The sequence below is a fragment of the Pleurodeles waltl genome, chromosome 11 (assembly GCF_031143425.1).
Source record: "Pleurodeles waltl isolate 20211129_DDA chromosome 11, aPleWal1.hap1.20221129, whole genome shotgun sequence".
Lineage (NCBI taxonomy): Eukaryota > Metazoa > Chordata > Amphibia > Caudata > Salamandridae > Pleurodeles > Pleurodeles waltl.
In genome coordinates this window covers 271,535,208-271,552,876 of record NC_090450.1, presented here as the reverse complement: position 1 = coordinate 271,552,876, position 17,669 = coordinate 271,535,208, and the positions used below count along the sequence as shown (strand labels likewise).

The window sequence follows — 17,669 nt, the reverse complement described above, 5'->3', positions numbered from 1 at the left end:
TCCTCCACACTTGCCGCCAGCAAGGTGTTTTCCTTCTCATCTCAGCCTGCTACGCAAGGAAGTTCTCGCACTCCTACAAAAGAAAGCTGTAGAAAAGGTTCCCCCGGCACAAAAAGGAAAAGGGGTGTACTCCCGTTACTTTCTGGTGGCGAAAAAAGGTCAACAGGGCCTCTTCAGACCAATTCTGGACTTACGGCTCCTGAACAAGTACATAAGAAAACAAAAGTTCAGGATGCTAGCCCTTCACCAGATTGTCCCGCAACTGCATCAGGGAGACTGGATGTGCTCCATCGACCTACAGGATGCATATTTTCACATCCCAATAGCAACCAAACATCGGAAATTTTTACGTTTCCAGATAGCGTCACAGCACTACCAATTCAGAGTCCTTCCATTCGGCCTGAAGTCTGCACCCCAAGTCTTTTCAAAATGTGTAGCAGTGGTAGCGGCACACCTTCGAAGACAAAAAATATTCGTCTACCCCTACCTGGACGACTGGCTAGTGAAGGCCTCATCTCCGGATCAGGCGAGAAAACATCGAGATATCGTTCTAAGAACTTTCGAGTCTCTAGGTCTTCAAATCAACCACGACAAGTCAAACTTGATTCCAACACAAAACCTCCACTACCTGGGAGCGATACTAAACACAGAGCTCCAAAGAGTGTATCCTTCGGAGGAACGACTTTTATCAATCCACAGGAAGTGTCAACATCTATTAACAGCCGATGCACCTACAGCTCGTCAGGTGACATCGCTTCTGGGCTCCATGGCTTCATGCATCTTCATTGTCCCGAATGCCAGGCTACGCATGAGGCCCCTTCAGGAGGCATTAGAGAACAATTGGAGCCAAAAGACTGGTCACTGGGAGGACAGAGTTCGACTACCAGCAGTGGCTTTTCAATCACTACAATGGTGGATGCACAGACCTCACCTGTCGATAGGTTCTCCGTTTCATCAGACAATTCCAGTCGACACTCTGGTAACGGATGCGTCTCTTCAGGGTTGGGGTGCTCATCTGGGTTCCTTCCAAGCTCAGGGTCTGTGGTCCGACAAGGAAAAGAACTATCACATAAATCTTCTGGAACTCAGAGCAGTCCATCTGGCTCTCAAATCTTTCTCTCCATTGGTTCAGGGGAAATCTATCCTAATTCAGACAGACAATACAACCACAATGTATTACCTGAACAAACAGGGGGGAACAAGATCACTACCTCTGTCTCGAGAATCCCAAACGATATGGCATTGGCTCCTGGCCAAGGGAATGTCTATCACAGCGGTACACCTGCCAGGTCAGCAAAACGTAGAGGCAGATTTCCTGAGCAGACATCTGGAAGACGCGCACGACTGGGTGCTACACGACGAAGTCGTCGAGGACATCTTCGGTCAATGGGGTCGACCTCAGTTGGATCTCTTTGCAGACGAAACAAACAAGAAATGCCCAGACTTCGCGTCCAGGTTCTGCCGTCCGGGATCTCAAGGGAATGCCCTGTTGATCAACTGGTCAGGGACATTTCTCTACGCCTTTCCACCGATTCCCCTCATACCGGCAGTAATCAACAAATTTTACAACTCCAGAACCAGAATGATTCTGATAGCGCCACAATGGCCCCGCCAATTCTGGTACACGGACCTACTCAACTTATCGGAAAGACCTCACAGGAGGTTGCTGTGCAGACCGGATCTCCTGAGCAGAATGGAAGGCAGAATCCTACATCCCAACCTTCCCTCTCTGAGCTTGACAGCATGGCTCCTGAATTCCTACAGTATGGGCACCTAGGGCTCTCACAGGAGTGCATGAGCATCTTGAAAGAGTCAAAACGACCTTCCACGCGGCGTTCTTACGCTTTTAAGTGGAAGAGATTTTACATCTGGTGCTCTCAACAAGGTATAAATCCCATACGAGCTCAGGAGGACGTCATACTATCCTATTTACTTCATCTGGCGAAGTCTGGTCTGCAGGTATCTTCTATTAAGGTTCATTTGTCTGCAATTACAGCGTATCGTAAGTCGCCTTCTCAGGAATCCTTCTTTACGATACCTGTAGTCAAGGATTTTTTAGAAGGCTTGAAAAAGGTTTTTCCTCCCATTCGGAGACCTTCTCCTCCATGGGAACTGAATGTAGTCCTGTCAAAACTTATGGGCCCTCCCTTTGAACCTATCCACAAGGCCTCTTTACAGCACCTTACGTGGAAGACGGCTTTTTTGGTGGCCATTACTTCAGCGAGGAGGGTCAGCGAAATTCAGGCTCTGTCTTGCAGAGAACCGTACACGGTTTTTCACGATAATAGAGTGGTTCTGCGAACTCACCCATCTTTCCTTCCGAAGGTGGTGTCAGAATTCCATATCAATCAGACTATATCTTTACCGACTTTCTTTCCCAATCCGGAGACTCCGGCTGAGAAAGCATTGCATTCTTTAGACTTAAAAAGAGTGCTGAAATTCTATTTGGACAAAACAAAACCGATTAGACATTCTAACCATTTGTTTCTGAATTATGGTCATTTAAGAACAGGAGAGGCAGCGTCTAAACGAACTATATCAAGATGGATTGTGTCTTGTATTGTTAACACTTACCAACTGGCTAATAAGCAATTACTGGCTAGGCCAAAAGCGCATTCCACAAGGGGAAAAGCGGCTACTGCTGCCCTCCTTAACAATGTACCAATTTCCGAGATTTGTAAGGCTGCTACATGGAAGTCTGTGCATACCTTTACTAAGCATTACTGTTTAGACTCGGATGCAAGAGCGGATGCCCAGGTGGGGCAGGCCTCTCTTAGAAATCTATTTGCATGAATATGTATTCTTTCCTGCACTTCTTTCGGACAGTCCGCAGAGTTTAGGGATGGGCTTGCTAATCTATTCAATGTTTATGACTATTGATGAGGATCCCCTGGAAGAGAAGGATTAGTTACTTACCTGTAAATCCTAGTTCTCTTCCAGGGGTATCCTCATCAAAGTCATAAACAACCCACCCTCCTCCCCGGACTTAAGTCTCCTAGAAGTGCAGGACAGATTATCTTTCTGATCAGTTACACAGATTGTCACCGTAAAAAAGTACTGACCTAACTGTGAACCAACTGTCACCTTCCCTTCACCCCTGAGGCATGGTGGGATACTGGAGGTGCTCAGGGTCTTAAAGGCACGGTGCCAAAGTTTTTATGGTTCTCCTGTGTTAACCTGCATGCAGCCTATTGGCTAAGAATGCTTCATTGTTTTTCAATGTGGTTTTTTCTATTTTTCTCTGATATTTACTGCTGTTTACTTCCCTAAGTCCAGTTTTTGGGGCTTAGGTAGATATTTATGATCTATTGTGATTTTATAATATAAAAAAAAAAAAAAAAAAAAAAAACTTGCATAGAAATAAAGCATTTTAGCCTATTTATGATTATAGCCTGCATTGCTGTTTTACACATGATAATATGTATGTATTTTATATATATATGCTCCGGGGTCCCCGCACAAGGGCGGGAATATTCAATGTTTATGACTTTGATGAGGATACCCCTGGAAGAGAACTAGGATTTACAGGTAAGTAACTAATCCTTCTCCACACAACAGCAACTGGTCAGCATACATTTTATAAGACAGATTTTATTCAGAAAGGAAGGCTATCTTAAGACCACCTCTGGATATCTCATAAGACAGTGATTCACTCACCCTTCAAAATAAAGTAGCCTCCGAAATGAAGATGGTCTTCCAGGGCAGCAGTTTCACTTCACCAAATGTATTATGCTCAAACGACTTAATGACCCAGTACAGCCATAATGGTAAGTCTGCTAAAGGTTTTCATGTCTAGAAGAGAACTGAAACCTCAGATGAGCATGCTCCGGTTGCCTTCCTTGTGTGGAAGTATTTACCCATGCTCTAAATTATGAAACTGCCACCTGTTCAGCATAATGAGATCCACTTGTGTCCCTAGGAAAGCCCCATTAATCTGAAGAAAGGGAAAAGGTAGCATTAAGATTAATTTTTGTAGACTTTTTTGGTAATTGTGATTTAATAAATGGAATATCAAACTCTCTTCAGGCATCAAGTACTGAACGGAATTGCTTTCAGTTCATTCAGTTTAGATTTGCTTGCAGAAGTCTTTTTTTTAGCCTATGGGTTCAATTTAGCACTTTTCTTGATGTTAAGAAAAAAAGAACGTTTCTCCTAATGTGTAAATGAAACAGCTATTATTTTTGTGTTGCCTGGATTTTACTGTTTTTCCTTTCACATTTTGTGCTATTGAACATTCCAGTGACAAAAAAATCTTAAGTTTCTGATATATATCACCATGAAGATTCTTCAAATTAATGTTATTTCTGCAGGCAGTAGGGCAGTCTAGAAAAAGCTTTTTTCCAGAAGTAACTCTCTGGTGCATCCACAAGGTGCCAGGCAGCTCTATGGATCTGCCTGTGGCTATGTTAGATCCAGCCTATATAAGGTGCCCCATTGACACTTCTGCATCGCTGTCTCAGTGTTAGTTTTTTTTATTTTTATTTTTTATTTTATTTTTTAATATTCAACTGCGACTAGGTCAAATGTCTCCTCCAAACGTTTGTGTTGAACCCTTTCCATGAGCCCTGGAAGCTGATGTCTATCAGAATCTTAAAACCTCTGGATGTGGACGCTGCAGCCTTTGATTCATCCTGATTCACCCAAAGGGCAACAGTCACTGTGAGGCAATGTTATTCCAGGTCTAGATTCAGAGGCACACCCACAGTCATGAATCACTTTCACTACTGGTAACTCTCGTTTGAGTAAACAATCTCCCAAAAGGTCTTTCAACACAAATAAAAACTCCATAGGAAGAAGAAATTATCTTCTTCCCTTAGGAAACGTTCCTATTAGGCGTCACAATGTTGTTCAAACGCCAAGCTTTTCCTTGCCCTTTGATCTGAATCTGAAGCTGCAGAAGATTTACCTGTCACCCTGTGAAGGCTAAGGGCATGTTTGGCATACTTGACAGCTCGGGTACCCTGTGGCAACTCCCAAAGTGCTGACTCACTCCCTTGGACTTGGCCACTACTGCAGGTTTTATCCCATTGCTTTCGAATTCCACCTTCCGACTCTGGCCTCAGCTCCGAAAAATAAATGGTGCACTGCAGTACCATACACTCTCAATCTGTTTGCAGCTGTCTGGACTTGCTGAACATAGCAGATCTGTGTATCGCACTTGTAACCAGGATGAATTAAGAGTCCTGATATCTTCTTGTAGAAGCAGTATTAAGGATTCCTCACTGTGGGTGACTGTATGAGGCATATTATGTTGAGCTTAGTGGATCTTTGGATCTCAATGGGATGTTGGATGAATTAATAGTGCCTGGTTACAGTGTCTCAGAAACGGAGAGGAACAATTGTTGTAATTAATTCCTTCATGACACGCTGTCCTGAGAATGGGCTCCGGGACTGTTTGAGCTGCGGGAGACCGAAACGTCGTCCATAGACCCTCAAGATGAAATTGATTACATTTATGCAGGAATATTTAATGAAGGATTCCGATTGCCTGTGTAGCATTAGACAGGACTGATTAATTATTAACTGTTGTTTTGTATTAATAATCAGGGGGATGGTGCCCTCCTTGTGTCCCCTAGATGTGAAGTTGGTGGGACTGAAGTAGGTTACCTGTGCTTGTATACATAGCTAAACAATGTTCTTGCTGCTCTAATTTCTTGTATAAACTTGATGATAATATAAAATTTATATCACGCCGTATGTGGATTTATTGAAATATAGAATTGGTCCATGCTTTGGCTAAAAAAAATTGTTCAACTATATTGAGTCAATTATCAAAATGAGTCCTCCTTGAACATTTGTTACATGAGAATTCAAAGTACCCTGTTCTTGGGGGAATATTTGGGTTACTCTGTCTATTATGGCAATATTGTCAATCCAGCACCATCCACGACATCACACCCTAGCAGATTTGTCTCATTACCAATACCGCCCTCTAAGTCGATTGATATTTTCAGTGATAAGAGAATGTGAGAACTTGCTTTCAACAACAGTGTAAGGAACTGGCCTTTGTTGCAGTTTACATTGCCCCCCCACCCCCCACCCCCACCCCCCCCCCACACACACACACACATTTTCTGCCTTTTGTCAGTATGTTTGACTGTGTCTACTGGGATCCTGGTAAAAAGGACCCCAGTAGTTTTGCTTTCTTCTCTAAATTGTACCTTTTTCTTCCTACAATTGGTATACTGGTCCACCCCATGTAAGTCCCTAGTATATGGTACCTAGGTACCCAGGGGATCCCTGTGGGCTGCAGCAGTTATTCTGCTACCCATAGGGAGCCCATGCAAAGGGTTCTGCAGGCCTGCCATTGCAGCCTGCGTGAAATGGGTGCATGCACCCATTTTCACTACAGGTCACTACACCAGGTCACTAAGTCCACCCCTATTGTAGGCCCTCTCAGCCCAGAGGGCAGGGTGCAGATACCTGTTTGTGAGGACACCCCTGCAATAGCAGAGGTGCTCCCACAAACACCAGATCCATTTTCCTGGACTTTGTGAGTGCGGGGACACCATTTTACACGTGTCCTGGACATAGGTTACTACCTATGTCTATCTACCTAATGGTAACTCCAAACCTGGTATCAAACATGTCGGAATCATATGCCAATACTGTTGCAAGTATTGAAATTATGCTTCCATCCACTCCGAGTGCTAGTTAGAGGGTCAGAGCATTGCTACCACCAGTCTTACAGGGTTTTCCGGGGCATCCCAGCTGCTGCAAAACTCTGACAGGTTTCTGCCTTCCTGCTGCTTGATCTGATCAAGCCCAGGAAGGCAGAACAAAGCATTTCCTTTGGGAGAGGAAGGTAACACCCTCTCCCTTTGGAAATAAGTGTGACTGGCTTGGAAGGGGTAGCTCGCCAAGCCACTGGTTTGCTTTGAAAGGCACATTTGGTGCCCTCCGTGCATAAACCAGTCCACCCCAGTTCTGAAAACCACCACTCCCTGCTCAGGTGCAAAACTGGACAATGGAAAGGGGAGTGACCACTCCCCTGTCCATCATCACTTCATGGGTGGTGCTCAGAGCTCCTTCAGAGGGTCCCTTGGTTCTGCCATCTTGAATCCAAGGTTGGCAGGGAGCTCTGGGAACATCTGTGTGGCCAGGCAGATGAGAAAGATCCTCCTCGTGATAGGTGCTTACCTGGTTAAGTGACCAGTCACCCTTTCAGGGTTATTTAGGGTCTCTCTCTTGGGTGGGGTCCTCAGATTCGGATTGCACAATTGCAGCAGTACTCCTCTGCAGCCTCTACTTTGACCTCTGGCCACTGTAACTGCAACTGGTACCTCCAGGAACCAACAAACGCTGCTACAATGAAGGAAACTCTTCTGCAACTTTGTTTCCAGGTCTCCTGGCAGCTATGTAACATTTCCCCAGCCGTGCATCCTCAGAAGACTTCAACTTTTCTAGCTGCACAAGGAGGAGGAGGAATCTCCCGTGGAGTGAAGGAGTCACTCCCCTGCAACCGCAGGCACCTACAACAAGCAACAACCGGTTGCGTGGATCTCCTCTCTTCTTGAGCTGCGTGAATCCTGCATCACAGGTGGTGGTCCAGAATAGTCCTCTTGGTACTCTCTGCGAGCTATCCAACTTTGGTGGAGATAAGCCTTTGCCTTCCCACGCAGGGGAGTCCCCCCGTGCACCGCGTCTCTTGCAGCTGCCAAGGCTTGTTTGCATCTCCTCCAAGGGATCTTCAGGCAACGTGTAGCTCCGGCCCTGAGCACTCAATTCGCAAAGCACAGCCTCCTGCATTGTGGGATCCTCTTTTGTAGTGGTGCGTGGGCCTTTTTTGCGATTCCTGTGTCCCTGTCCTGTGACTCCTGTGGGTGCTGCCTCTACTCCTGTGGACTTTCTGCGATGGTGATGGTCCCCTGTGAATGCCCCTCCTGGGCCTTGCTGGTCCCTGGCTGCACCACTTTTCCACTAACCGCAAGTTTGCCTTTGCCAAGGCTTGTTGGTTGAATTCCTGCACCAACACATGTCTGCAATCTTCCTTCCAGCGTGGGACATCATCTCCATCCACCAGGAACTCTTCTCCGGCTCCAGGGCTGCAGTGCAGACCTGTTCTTCATCACTGTCGACCAACTTCTGCAACTACAGCTGGGTGGGTAATAGCTCCTAATCCTCTTGGACCTCCACTGTGCCTCTTGGACTTAGTCCCCTCTCTTCACAGGTCTTCTTTCTTCAGGAATCCACCACTGGTTTTCTTGCAGTCTTGTCTGTGTGTCTTCTTTTTTTCTTTTCCTTCTTTTGGACGGTTTCGGGAAATCCAGTGATTTACTACTGCATTACTGGTCGCAGGGGGTTGGGGAGGGGTGTACTGTTACTTAACTCTGTGGTTTTCTAGTACTCCCAGCTCTCCTCTACACACTTTACTTACCTAGGCGGGTGTACCTCGTTCGAAAATCCATTTTTTTAGTATGATTTGTGTTTCCCCTAGGGTTACTATTGGTTATTGATATTTTCTGTTTTCTGATCTTTTCTTTGCCTATTTCTGATTGCTGGTGTGTATATCTAGTGTATTACTTACCTCCTATTGGTGGGTTGCCCTTATAGTATTTCGTGGTGATATGTTCCAAAAATAAAGTGCCTTTATTTGTTTACAATTGAGTGTTTTCTTTCATGCATGTTTAAGTGATGTGTGACTACAGTGGTATTGCATGAGTTTTGCATGTCTCCTAGTTAAACCTCGGTTGCTCATCCATAGCTACCTCTAAAGAGACTGGCTTATAGACATTGCCTACACATCACGTAGAAGGGGATACCTGAACCTGGTATAAGATGTAAATACCTTAATTACCCCCCACACACCAGGCTAACTTCCTACAGGGGTCAATACGGTTAGGTCTGTGTCCTCCTCCCCAAAGTGAGAGGACACCAGAAGGGTGTAGTCGCATTCAGGGACAGTAGCCATTGGCACCCCTGAATCTAGCTCACCAGATTCCTGGTGACCTCAAGAAGACAACAAGAATAAAGGACTGCTAAGCCGAACCCCCAGCAGAGAAGACTGAAGACACCAACTGATTTGGCCCCAGCCCTACCGGCCTGACTCGAGCATCTAAAGCCCCTGCAACAAAAAGGCAGCACATCCTGCAGGACCAGCAATCTCTTAAAAGCCCCAAGAGGACTGCCTGCACACCCGAGGACCAGGATCTCCTGTGGACAGTAGCCCTGTCCAGCAAGAAACTTCAGCAAAGGACTTCAGAACTGCCCAGGATTCGTGAGTCCTGCCCACTCTGCACCATTCTCCCATGGCCCAGTGGTCTGGAAGAGGTCCCAGGTGATTCGGACTTAGTGTTCACCATGGGTTGACCCCTGCTGAGTAACACGACGACAACTGCAGACTAAATCCAGAGCACCCAGCTGCCTGTGAAGGACCTGGATGAAGATACCCAATGTCAAAAAGGTTCCCTGTACCCGCAGCCCCCTGGCCTTTGGGAACCCGACATCCGGCTCCTCCTTGTCCAGCCTGTGGTTTCCCTGAATCGACCCAGACTGCAGCCTACTTGTGACCGCCGGGGTCCTCCTATTGAAAAGCATTGGGAGCCCGACGCAGAGTTTGCACCCAACTGCCCCTGTGCTGCGGAGTATGTGGTTGGTGATGACCTGTGGACCTCCTCCCAAAAGGTCTGCTGTCAGAAGACACGGGTACTTACCTGCAGGCAGAGCTAATTCAGAGTGCCCCCCGTCTCCATAGGAGCCTGTTCTAACCCTTGCAGCAATTTTCACATCTGCACCCGGCTGGCCCCGTATTGATGGTGGTGGGTGTTTGGGGTTAACTTGAACCCCAACCTGTGGACATCCTAACTCCCAAAGACTGGAACTGTAAGTCTTGAACTTACCTCAAACTCTACTAACTCAAGCCTCCTTCCCCCCCCCCCCCCAATGAACTATCTTTGAAAATTGCACTGTCAACTTTTAAAATAGATATTTGCTATTTTCTTGAAAATCGTTTAACTTGCCAAATTGAAACAAAGTGATGTTGATACATATGCTTGCTACTTACTTGCAAATGTGCTTACCTGCAAAGCGAATCTTGTGGTTCTAGAAATAAAGAAACAAAATATATTTTTACCATATAAAAACAAATGGCCTGGAGTTAGTCATTGAGCGTGTACTTCATTTATTGCCTGTATGTGTACAACAAATGCTTTGCACTACCCTCTGATAAGCCTAACTGCTCAACTGCATTACCACAAAAGAGAGCATTAGTATTATCTACTCTAGCCTCTGGGGAACCCCTGGAGTCTGTTCACACTGTATCATTTTGATATAGTATATACAGAGCCAACCTCCTAAAAACAGTCTCTTCCTAGGTCCCAGAAATTTGCCTAGTTGGTGGAGCTATTAATCTCAAACTCTGCAGCAGTAACAATGCTCAGTAAGGATTATGAGCAAATGTAAGATGATCAGAGGTCAACAATCTGCTTAGTCCTTACTTTGATACAGGTCTTTATCTTGATTTACAAAAAGCTAGTGAGCTAACAACCTCCACTGAAGGGTAGTTCCCTTACCCCTGTTTGGCCATGATAGAGGAAGTATCCTCTTTAACCACAGTTGCAGAAACTCTATATTTGATTTAGCCTTCCAAGGTGTCGAAGTCTAACATTTTGACGCAAATCTTGCATTCTTCTCCATTCGCATAGCCTTTGCTCCCATTTAATGGGGCTGTACTGGAACCTGTCTTGGCTTCCTGGGAGAAGCCATTCTCAAGCTCAAGGCCTATCCTGGATGACCCGAAAATCTTATCCTCAAATCTGTGACCTGAGAACATGGGATCTGTAAAACTGGATGGCATGGGACCATAAGCTCTTTGATTTGGGTATGGTGAATGCCTAATGGCCCGTTATTTTCATGCCATGTGAGAATGAGCAAAACTGGCAGTTGTAAGCCTTGCTGAACACATGAAGAAATCTTTTGGAATTGGTTTGTGAGGTCTTGAATACCACAAAACAGATGTTGAAGCTTGGGTTAGATTCTTAGGATACTGTCTTCTCAGACATATGCTGGTGGGTAAATCTCTCTATCCAACAGCCCTTTCGGTTGTCCCTTTAGCTCTCTGTAAGCACAGTTCACCATAGTCTAGCAAATCTCTCCTTGGTATTGGAGCGCCATTTGGAGCCTATCAGAAAACATAACTTCCATTTATTATATAAGCTGACAAGGTGAAGTAGGACGCAATTCAGCTGTGCCAGTGGATGCAGTGAAGGGATATTTTCTGGGTGGCAGCCCAGCTGGCAGGTTGTCTGACTGTTAAAGCGAATGCACTGTTGCCTATCCTGGGAGGTCCAAAACGTGGTAACTACATCCTGAATTGAAGGAGCTGGTCTTCCCCAGATTGGGATGTCCATCTGTGAACCTCTTTGCCACTGCCCAGAACAGAAAATGTATTTTTGTGCTGTTCACTTACATCTGAAAGGTTTCCTGTGGGATGCCGTTGTGTTTGACTACCGTCCAGGCCTTCTGTATGTGTTTCAATCGATTCTGCTTCTTCTGCAAGCCCTGCAGAAGGTGTAGGAGCACAGCTGATGATGATTTTGCTAGGAGGATCTAGTATGTCGATGTGTTCACACAGCATTCTGCTATCTCTTCCTCTGCAAAAAGAACAAGTTATTGGATGGAATGCTTGAAATCTCAGCCACTGGCAATTACTCGGGCCACTTCACAATCTATTGGTTTTTTTTTTTGCCCACCACGTAACCTCAGTTTGGACCCAGGTCATGTGCAAATCAGTCTTGACCGTGCTCCTCATTGGAACAGTCCAGTCTGAACTGCCAGTTTCAGCCTATTTAGGGCTCTTGAGCCAGGTATAGCTTGGTTCTTCCTCTCAGGCACAAGGTTCCAGCAGCAGAGCCAGGAGTGGTTAAGTCCTCCACCTCATTCCTAAACCACTGTGGCTTCAAGTGCTCTGATTAAGCATGCAAGTTGGAGCCCTTTTGCTCCGTGATAGTCAGACACCTTCTTAGCTGTGACAAATCCCACTATGATGTCCATTTATACTGGCAGATGAAAAAGATTTGTGCAATGGTGTGGATGAGAAGGTTTAGATCTATTTAATTCAGGTGTTTATGATGTCATGTTTTTCCTTCTGTCTCATGCATAGCAGGTGCTGGCAGTGGCTACATTAAAAGTTTACCTCTCTGAACTGTAGCCTTTCCTGTCTCTCCATTGTCAGCTATCGTTTTTTAGATCCTTTCCTGCCCCTATGTTTATTTCTCAGTGGAGTTTGAACCTGCTTGTATCATCAGACATCTTCAGGCTCTTCCACCTTCAGTTTTTTTTCCCTCGCAAGTTAGCTATGCATACCTGCCCTATCTTCTGGCCCAAGGTGGTTTTAACGTTTCCTATGACCCAATCTCTCCCTCTTCAAGCATTCTTTCCTCCTCCTCAATTCACAAACGAGGAGAAACTGCATAATGTGGATCCCTGGTGTGTGTTCTCATACTCCATTGACCATACTTGACTGGACATATTGGATCGTCATCAGCTTTTTGCTCGTCTGGTGCCAAGAAAAGCAAGGCAGTGACAGTAGCACCATTTTCCATTGGATCAGCAATGTATCATGATCTGCTACACCTAGGGCAAGAAAGACCATCTGGCTGGAATTCATGCACAACAATCATGGATGCTTCTATTGCGGTCATTAGCGGCATTTCGTGGCTGACATTTTCCAGACTGTTTGAACCCATAAACGTTTGCTAAACATTGACTCCCCACCTAAACACATATTAACACACACACTTTACCAAGGCTGCGCTGCATGATTTCCGTAGTTAATTGTCCCTTCTAATTTTCACCTCCTGGAGGGTATTGCTTTTGGACTCATTTAAGGTGAGGAATCTGCAGGATGTTGTAGCCTCAGAAGCAAAAGTTGCAACCCTACGGTAGTGGTATTTCTGGTACAAAATGGTCTTCTTGCAGATTTCTCACTGTCCACTCTCAACCTCTGAATAGTCAATGCTGTACATAAGATTCCAAGGTTCGAAAATGAGGTATGTGCTGTTGCTTATGATATTGTTACTGCTTTATGGGTTCCTAACTGCACTCCTCACTAGCAGTGGGGAAAAAGAATTGGAGGCTGATGTCGGCACAGATATTGGCACATGTTCTATGCCGTTGATTTGTGTCTGTTCTAGCAGATGGCACCTCAGGGTGGCTACTGATGGGAAAATGCTTTTCCGCACCATTCTGATGCCTAGGGAACGTTCTTAAAGAGAGAAATCTGCATGAAGATCTCTCACCAGAAATATTGCTGCTGAAAATAAATAGCTTTAACTAGTTTTCCCATCACTAATGTGAAATACTTCCATACAGTACCTTTTGTCATTGCTACATTTGTATGTACCGGTAGTAGTTTTTAAGAAATCTGTAAAATGTTAGCTCATCAAAAGTTTACTTTGTGCATGATCTGAACAGTGTATTTGTAAGGCCTGTCTGTTGATACAAAAGTGTGATGAATTGCCCATACAGTCACTCATATCTGGAGAAATTCCTTAATGAGCACATGATGGAGAGGAGAGAAGATGTGTGGCTCCCACTAATCTCCTATCGGAACTCTCTGGTCACTGGTGGAGATGATGATAGGCCTTCACTGAACAGCGGAGGCAGTACTGGGAAATCCTTATCAGTCAGGAGCAAGAAAGGACGCCCTCCACTACACAAAAAAAGAATGGAAGGTAAGTGTTCAAAACAAAAATGGCAGATGCAGATTTCTTTAGTTTGTATAAGATTGTTGACTCATTTGTGTGCTTAGATGTTATGGCGATTGTACTGATACCAAAGCCTCCATGATTGTATGTGAACAGTCTGGCTTCATTAGATATATGTGTAAGTCCTTCATAAAGCAAAGTTTATCATAAAGGTGTTGAAAGCATTTTCAAATGGAATTGCTTTGAAAGCTTAACTGCTGTAATAAGTACTGTTTTCACAATGGACTTGTTTCGGCAATATAACATTATCTACCTTCCTACCAAGTTGTGAGTGTTCTTTTAGCTCCTATTCTGAAGGGAAGTTTTTTTGTTTCTGTTTAGTTTCTATTTGTTTATATTGTGCCATCTCACACAGCAGACCACTTTTTAAATGCTGCTCGTTTAACACAAACTTGTCAATGGTGCAGGTCCTTTACAATGTGTAATCAGCATTCAGCCAGTCTTCACATTTCAATCACGTTTTAGGCATACGGTACTTGCCTGTAATGAGACCTGTGCATTGCTCACTTTCTTGTGGTCACAGTGTTCTCTAAATTTGCACCTCTCCCATTTTGCACCTTCTTGCTCCCCTTTCAATTCGCACTTCTTACTTGAAACTTATTCACACCTTGCAACTACATTTTATCAAATGGTTCAATTAGGCATTTCTATTCCTCCCCTTGCATTCTCAAATTATCATTCTATGCTACTTTTCCTTGTTGGCGGAGCCCATTGTGTTGCTGATATTTCTTTTCTCTGCTTCATTTTATCTCTCCATTTTCTTTGTGTACTTCATAACTTTTTTTTTTCTGTGTTTAGTTTAGTTTGCAGCAAGTGCTTCTTTAGATCGCATGCTGTGCCCACTCCTGCTATCTAGTGCAAGTTTTGCAGTGTGAATCTTTTCTGAATTCATATGCCGTGAATTATTCGGCCATCTAGTGTTTGGTTCAAAATTCTGCACTATCTTGTAGTCCTTCTGTTTTTGATTTTTAAGTTGAGCATTTAAGACCTCTAGTATATACTCTAGTATATACTTCTTTGTGGACTCTCTACTTTTTCATTGGTCCTTGAAAACTCCTTGCTTGCTAGCGGTCAATCCTTCCTCTTTGTCCCACCTTTTACTCATTTGTACACTCCCCTGGAGCATGACCCCAGTACTTGTATCCTTCCACTTGTGCCACTGTAGCATGTGCTTAGGGACTTTTTTCTTAAGCTAAGAGCATTTGTCCAGAGCGATGGATGTTTTCAGTGGCTTCAGTCCTTTTCTGTAAACAGGGCTGTAAATCATGTTCTTTTTTGGTTACAAATGCTGTGCGTTCAAAGACCAAGGTCAAATGTTAGAGGCTGTTTTATCAGGGCGTCTGTTTCCACTGCTGCGCAAAGACAATCGTGACCACAACTGTTTACATCGATTTTCCTTAGGCATTGTTGCTGCATAGAGAACTGCGCTACTGTTACAATAGTTAATATATATTCCCCCAATTTAAGATGGCCGCTGCACGTCATGTGTGATGACATCAACGTTGTGACGAGGCAGTCTCTTTTCTTTGCCGTTGCTCGTTGGCCTTAAGATTCTAAATCCGGCTCCGAGATAAGGGGAGGAATTCCTGAGTGTGGTGCATTCCCTGCGGAAGTTGATACCTTTTACAGAAAAAGACCATTCAGGTTTGCTCCATCTGTACCTAAAATAAGCTGTCGCAGTGCATGAGCGTGTTGTAGCCAGAAAGCTCATTGTTGCAGGTCAGGCACTGCGCCCTTGTACCTTTGGCTCCGGATTGCTCCTCTATGCCGGCCCTGGGGAGAGAGCTCTGGACTTTACAATACTCTAAACTCACAAACTTTTCCTAGCAGAAAACCACAATTTATTTAGGAGTTCTATCCATTACCTGCAAAACAAATCACCAACAACAGATGCAAACGTCAAATCGGAGCAGAATGTAGAGCGCCCACCAGCAAGGATTAGATCGTATGTGTAGGAAGTTGGCTCTGTATATACTGTCTCAAAGTAAGAGCTAGTGTGCACAGAGTCCAAGGGTTCCCCTTAGAGGTAAGATAGTGGAAAAATCAGATAAATCTAATGCTCTGTTTTATGGTAGTATGGTCGAGAAGTAGGCTTATTAGAGGGTACTGTTAAGCATTTGTTGTACACACACACACAGGCAATAAATGAGGAACACAGATTCAAAGACTTAACTCCAGGCCAATAGTTTTTATATAGAGAAATATCCTGTTCGATGGCATCTGTCGCCGTAGATACGCATGTTTTGCAATAGCTCGCCATCTGGTGTTGGGCCGGAGTGTTACAAGTTGTTTTTCTTCGAAGAAGTCTTTCGAGTCACGGGACCGAGTGACTCCTCCTTTTGTCTCCATTGCGCATGGGCGTCGACTCCATCTTCGATTGTTTTTTTTTCCGCCATCGGGTTCGGACGTGTTCCTGTCGCTCCGAGTTTCGGAACGGAAAGATAGCTAATTTCGGAAGATTTTCGTCGGTATTGTTGCGTTCGGGATCGGCGTAGTTAGATTCAACACCGCATCCAAGATCGAAGAGCTCCGGTGCCCTTCGGGGTAGTTTTTCGATCCCCCGTCGGGGCCTGGTCGGCCCGACCGCGTGCTGAAAAACGCCGATGGAACGGACCCCGTTCCGTTTCTGCCCCAAATGCCACAATAAATACCCCTATACAGACCAACACTTGGTCTGTAACCTGTGCCTGTCACCTGAGCACAGTGAAGACACCTGCGAGGCCTGTCGTGCGTTCCGGTCCCGAAAAACACTCCGAGACCGTCGAGCCAGAAGACTTCAGATGGCGTCCGCGCCGACAGCCCACCGAGAGTTCGAGGAACAAGAAGAGGAAGGTACCTTCTTGATCCAAGACTCAGACTCCGAAGGATTCGACGATACACAAACCGTGAGTAAGATGTCGAAAACCACACAGAGGAAGATTTACAAGGCCCAGGGGACGCCACTGCCATCAGGCCATGGCTCCACCCATAAATTCGGTGACCGACCGTCGGCACCGAAAAAGGCCCAAACAGTGCCGAGATCGTCCGACTCCGGTCGAGACACCGGCACGCAGCCTTCTCGGGACCGAGAAAGTGCTGGAGACAAGCCTCGACACCGAGATGCCGGTGTGGACACGGCTCGACGCTGAGACAGCAGCACCGAAGAAGATCGACGCCGAGAGGTTTCGGCCCCGAAAAAGAAAAAAGTCACCTTGGAGCCGAAAAAACACACAGACAGGGTTTCGATGCCGAAACAAACTGCAAGCGACCCAGCTTCAGGCTCTTATACAGAAGAGCACTCTCTAACCTCCCAAATGCAAAAGCATAGGTTTGAGGAAGAGCTACAATCAACTGATGTGGACCATACGCAAAAGCGTATTTTCATACAGCAGGGGACAGGAAAAATAAGCACCCTTCCCCCCATTAGAAGAAAGAGAAGGTTGGAGTTCCAAACTGAACAGACACCACAACCAAAAGTGGTGAAAAGAGTTACCCCACCACCCTCTCCTCCGCCCGTGATTAACGTCTCACCAGCACAAACTCCATCACACTCCCCAGCTCACACCACCATAAGCCAGGGTGATCAAGATCAAGACGCATGGGACCTATACGACGCCCCAGTGTCAGATAACAGTCCGGAGGCATACCCTACGAAGCCATCTCCACCAGAGGACAGCACCGCGTGTTCTCAAGTTGTGGCTAGAGCTGCACAATTTCACAACGTAAGCCTCCACTCAGAACAGGTCGAGGATGATTTTTTATTCAACACACTCTCCTCCACCCACAGTTCATACCAAAGCCTGCCTATGCTCCCTGGTATGCTCCGGCACGCAAAAGAAATCTTTAAGGAGCCGGTCAAAAGTAGAGCTATCACACCAAGGGTGGAAAAAAAGTATAAGGCGCCTCCTACAGACCCGGTTTTCATCACTACACAGCTGCCACCAGACTCTGTCGTTGTAGGAGCAGCTAGGAAAAGGGCCAACT

The 17,669-nt window shown here is 45.4% G+C and overlaps 1 protein-coding gene across 5 annotated transcripts in view; it reads left to right on the top strand.

Moving 5' to 3' along the window:
* The window catches only part of STAG1 (STAG1 cohesin complex component), a 995,019-nt gene that overhangs the window by 790,853 nt on the left and 186,497 nt on the right, over nt 1–17,669 (top strand). For all 5 annotated transcript variants that reach the window (XM_069213542.1, XM_069213540.1, XM_069213544.1 and 2 more), the window contains one exon: nt 13,468–13,673. In XM_069213542.1, the coding sequence (XP_069069643.1) occupies nt 13,468–13,673 (206 nt within the window). The remainder of the gene's footprint in view (nt 1–13,467; nt 13,674–17,669) is intronic.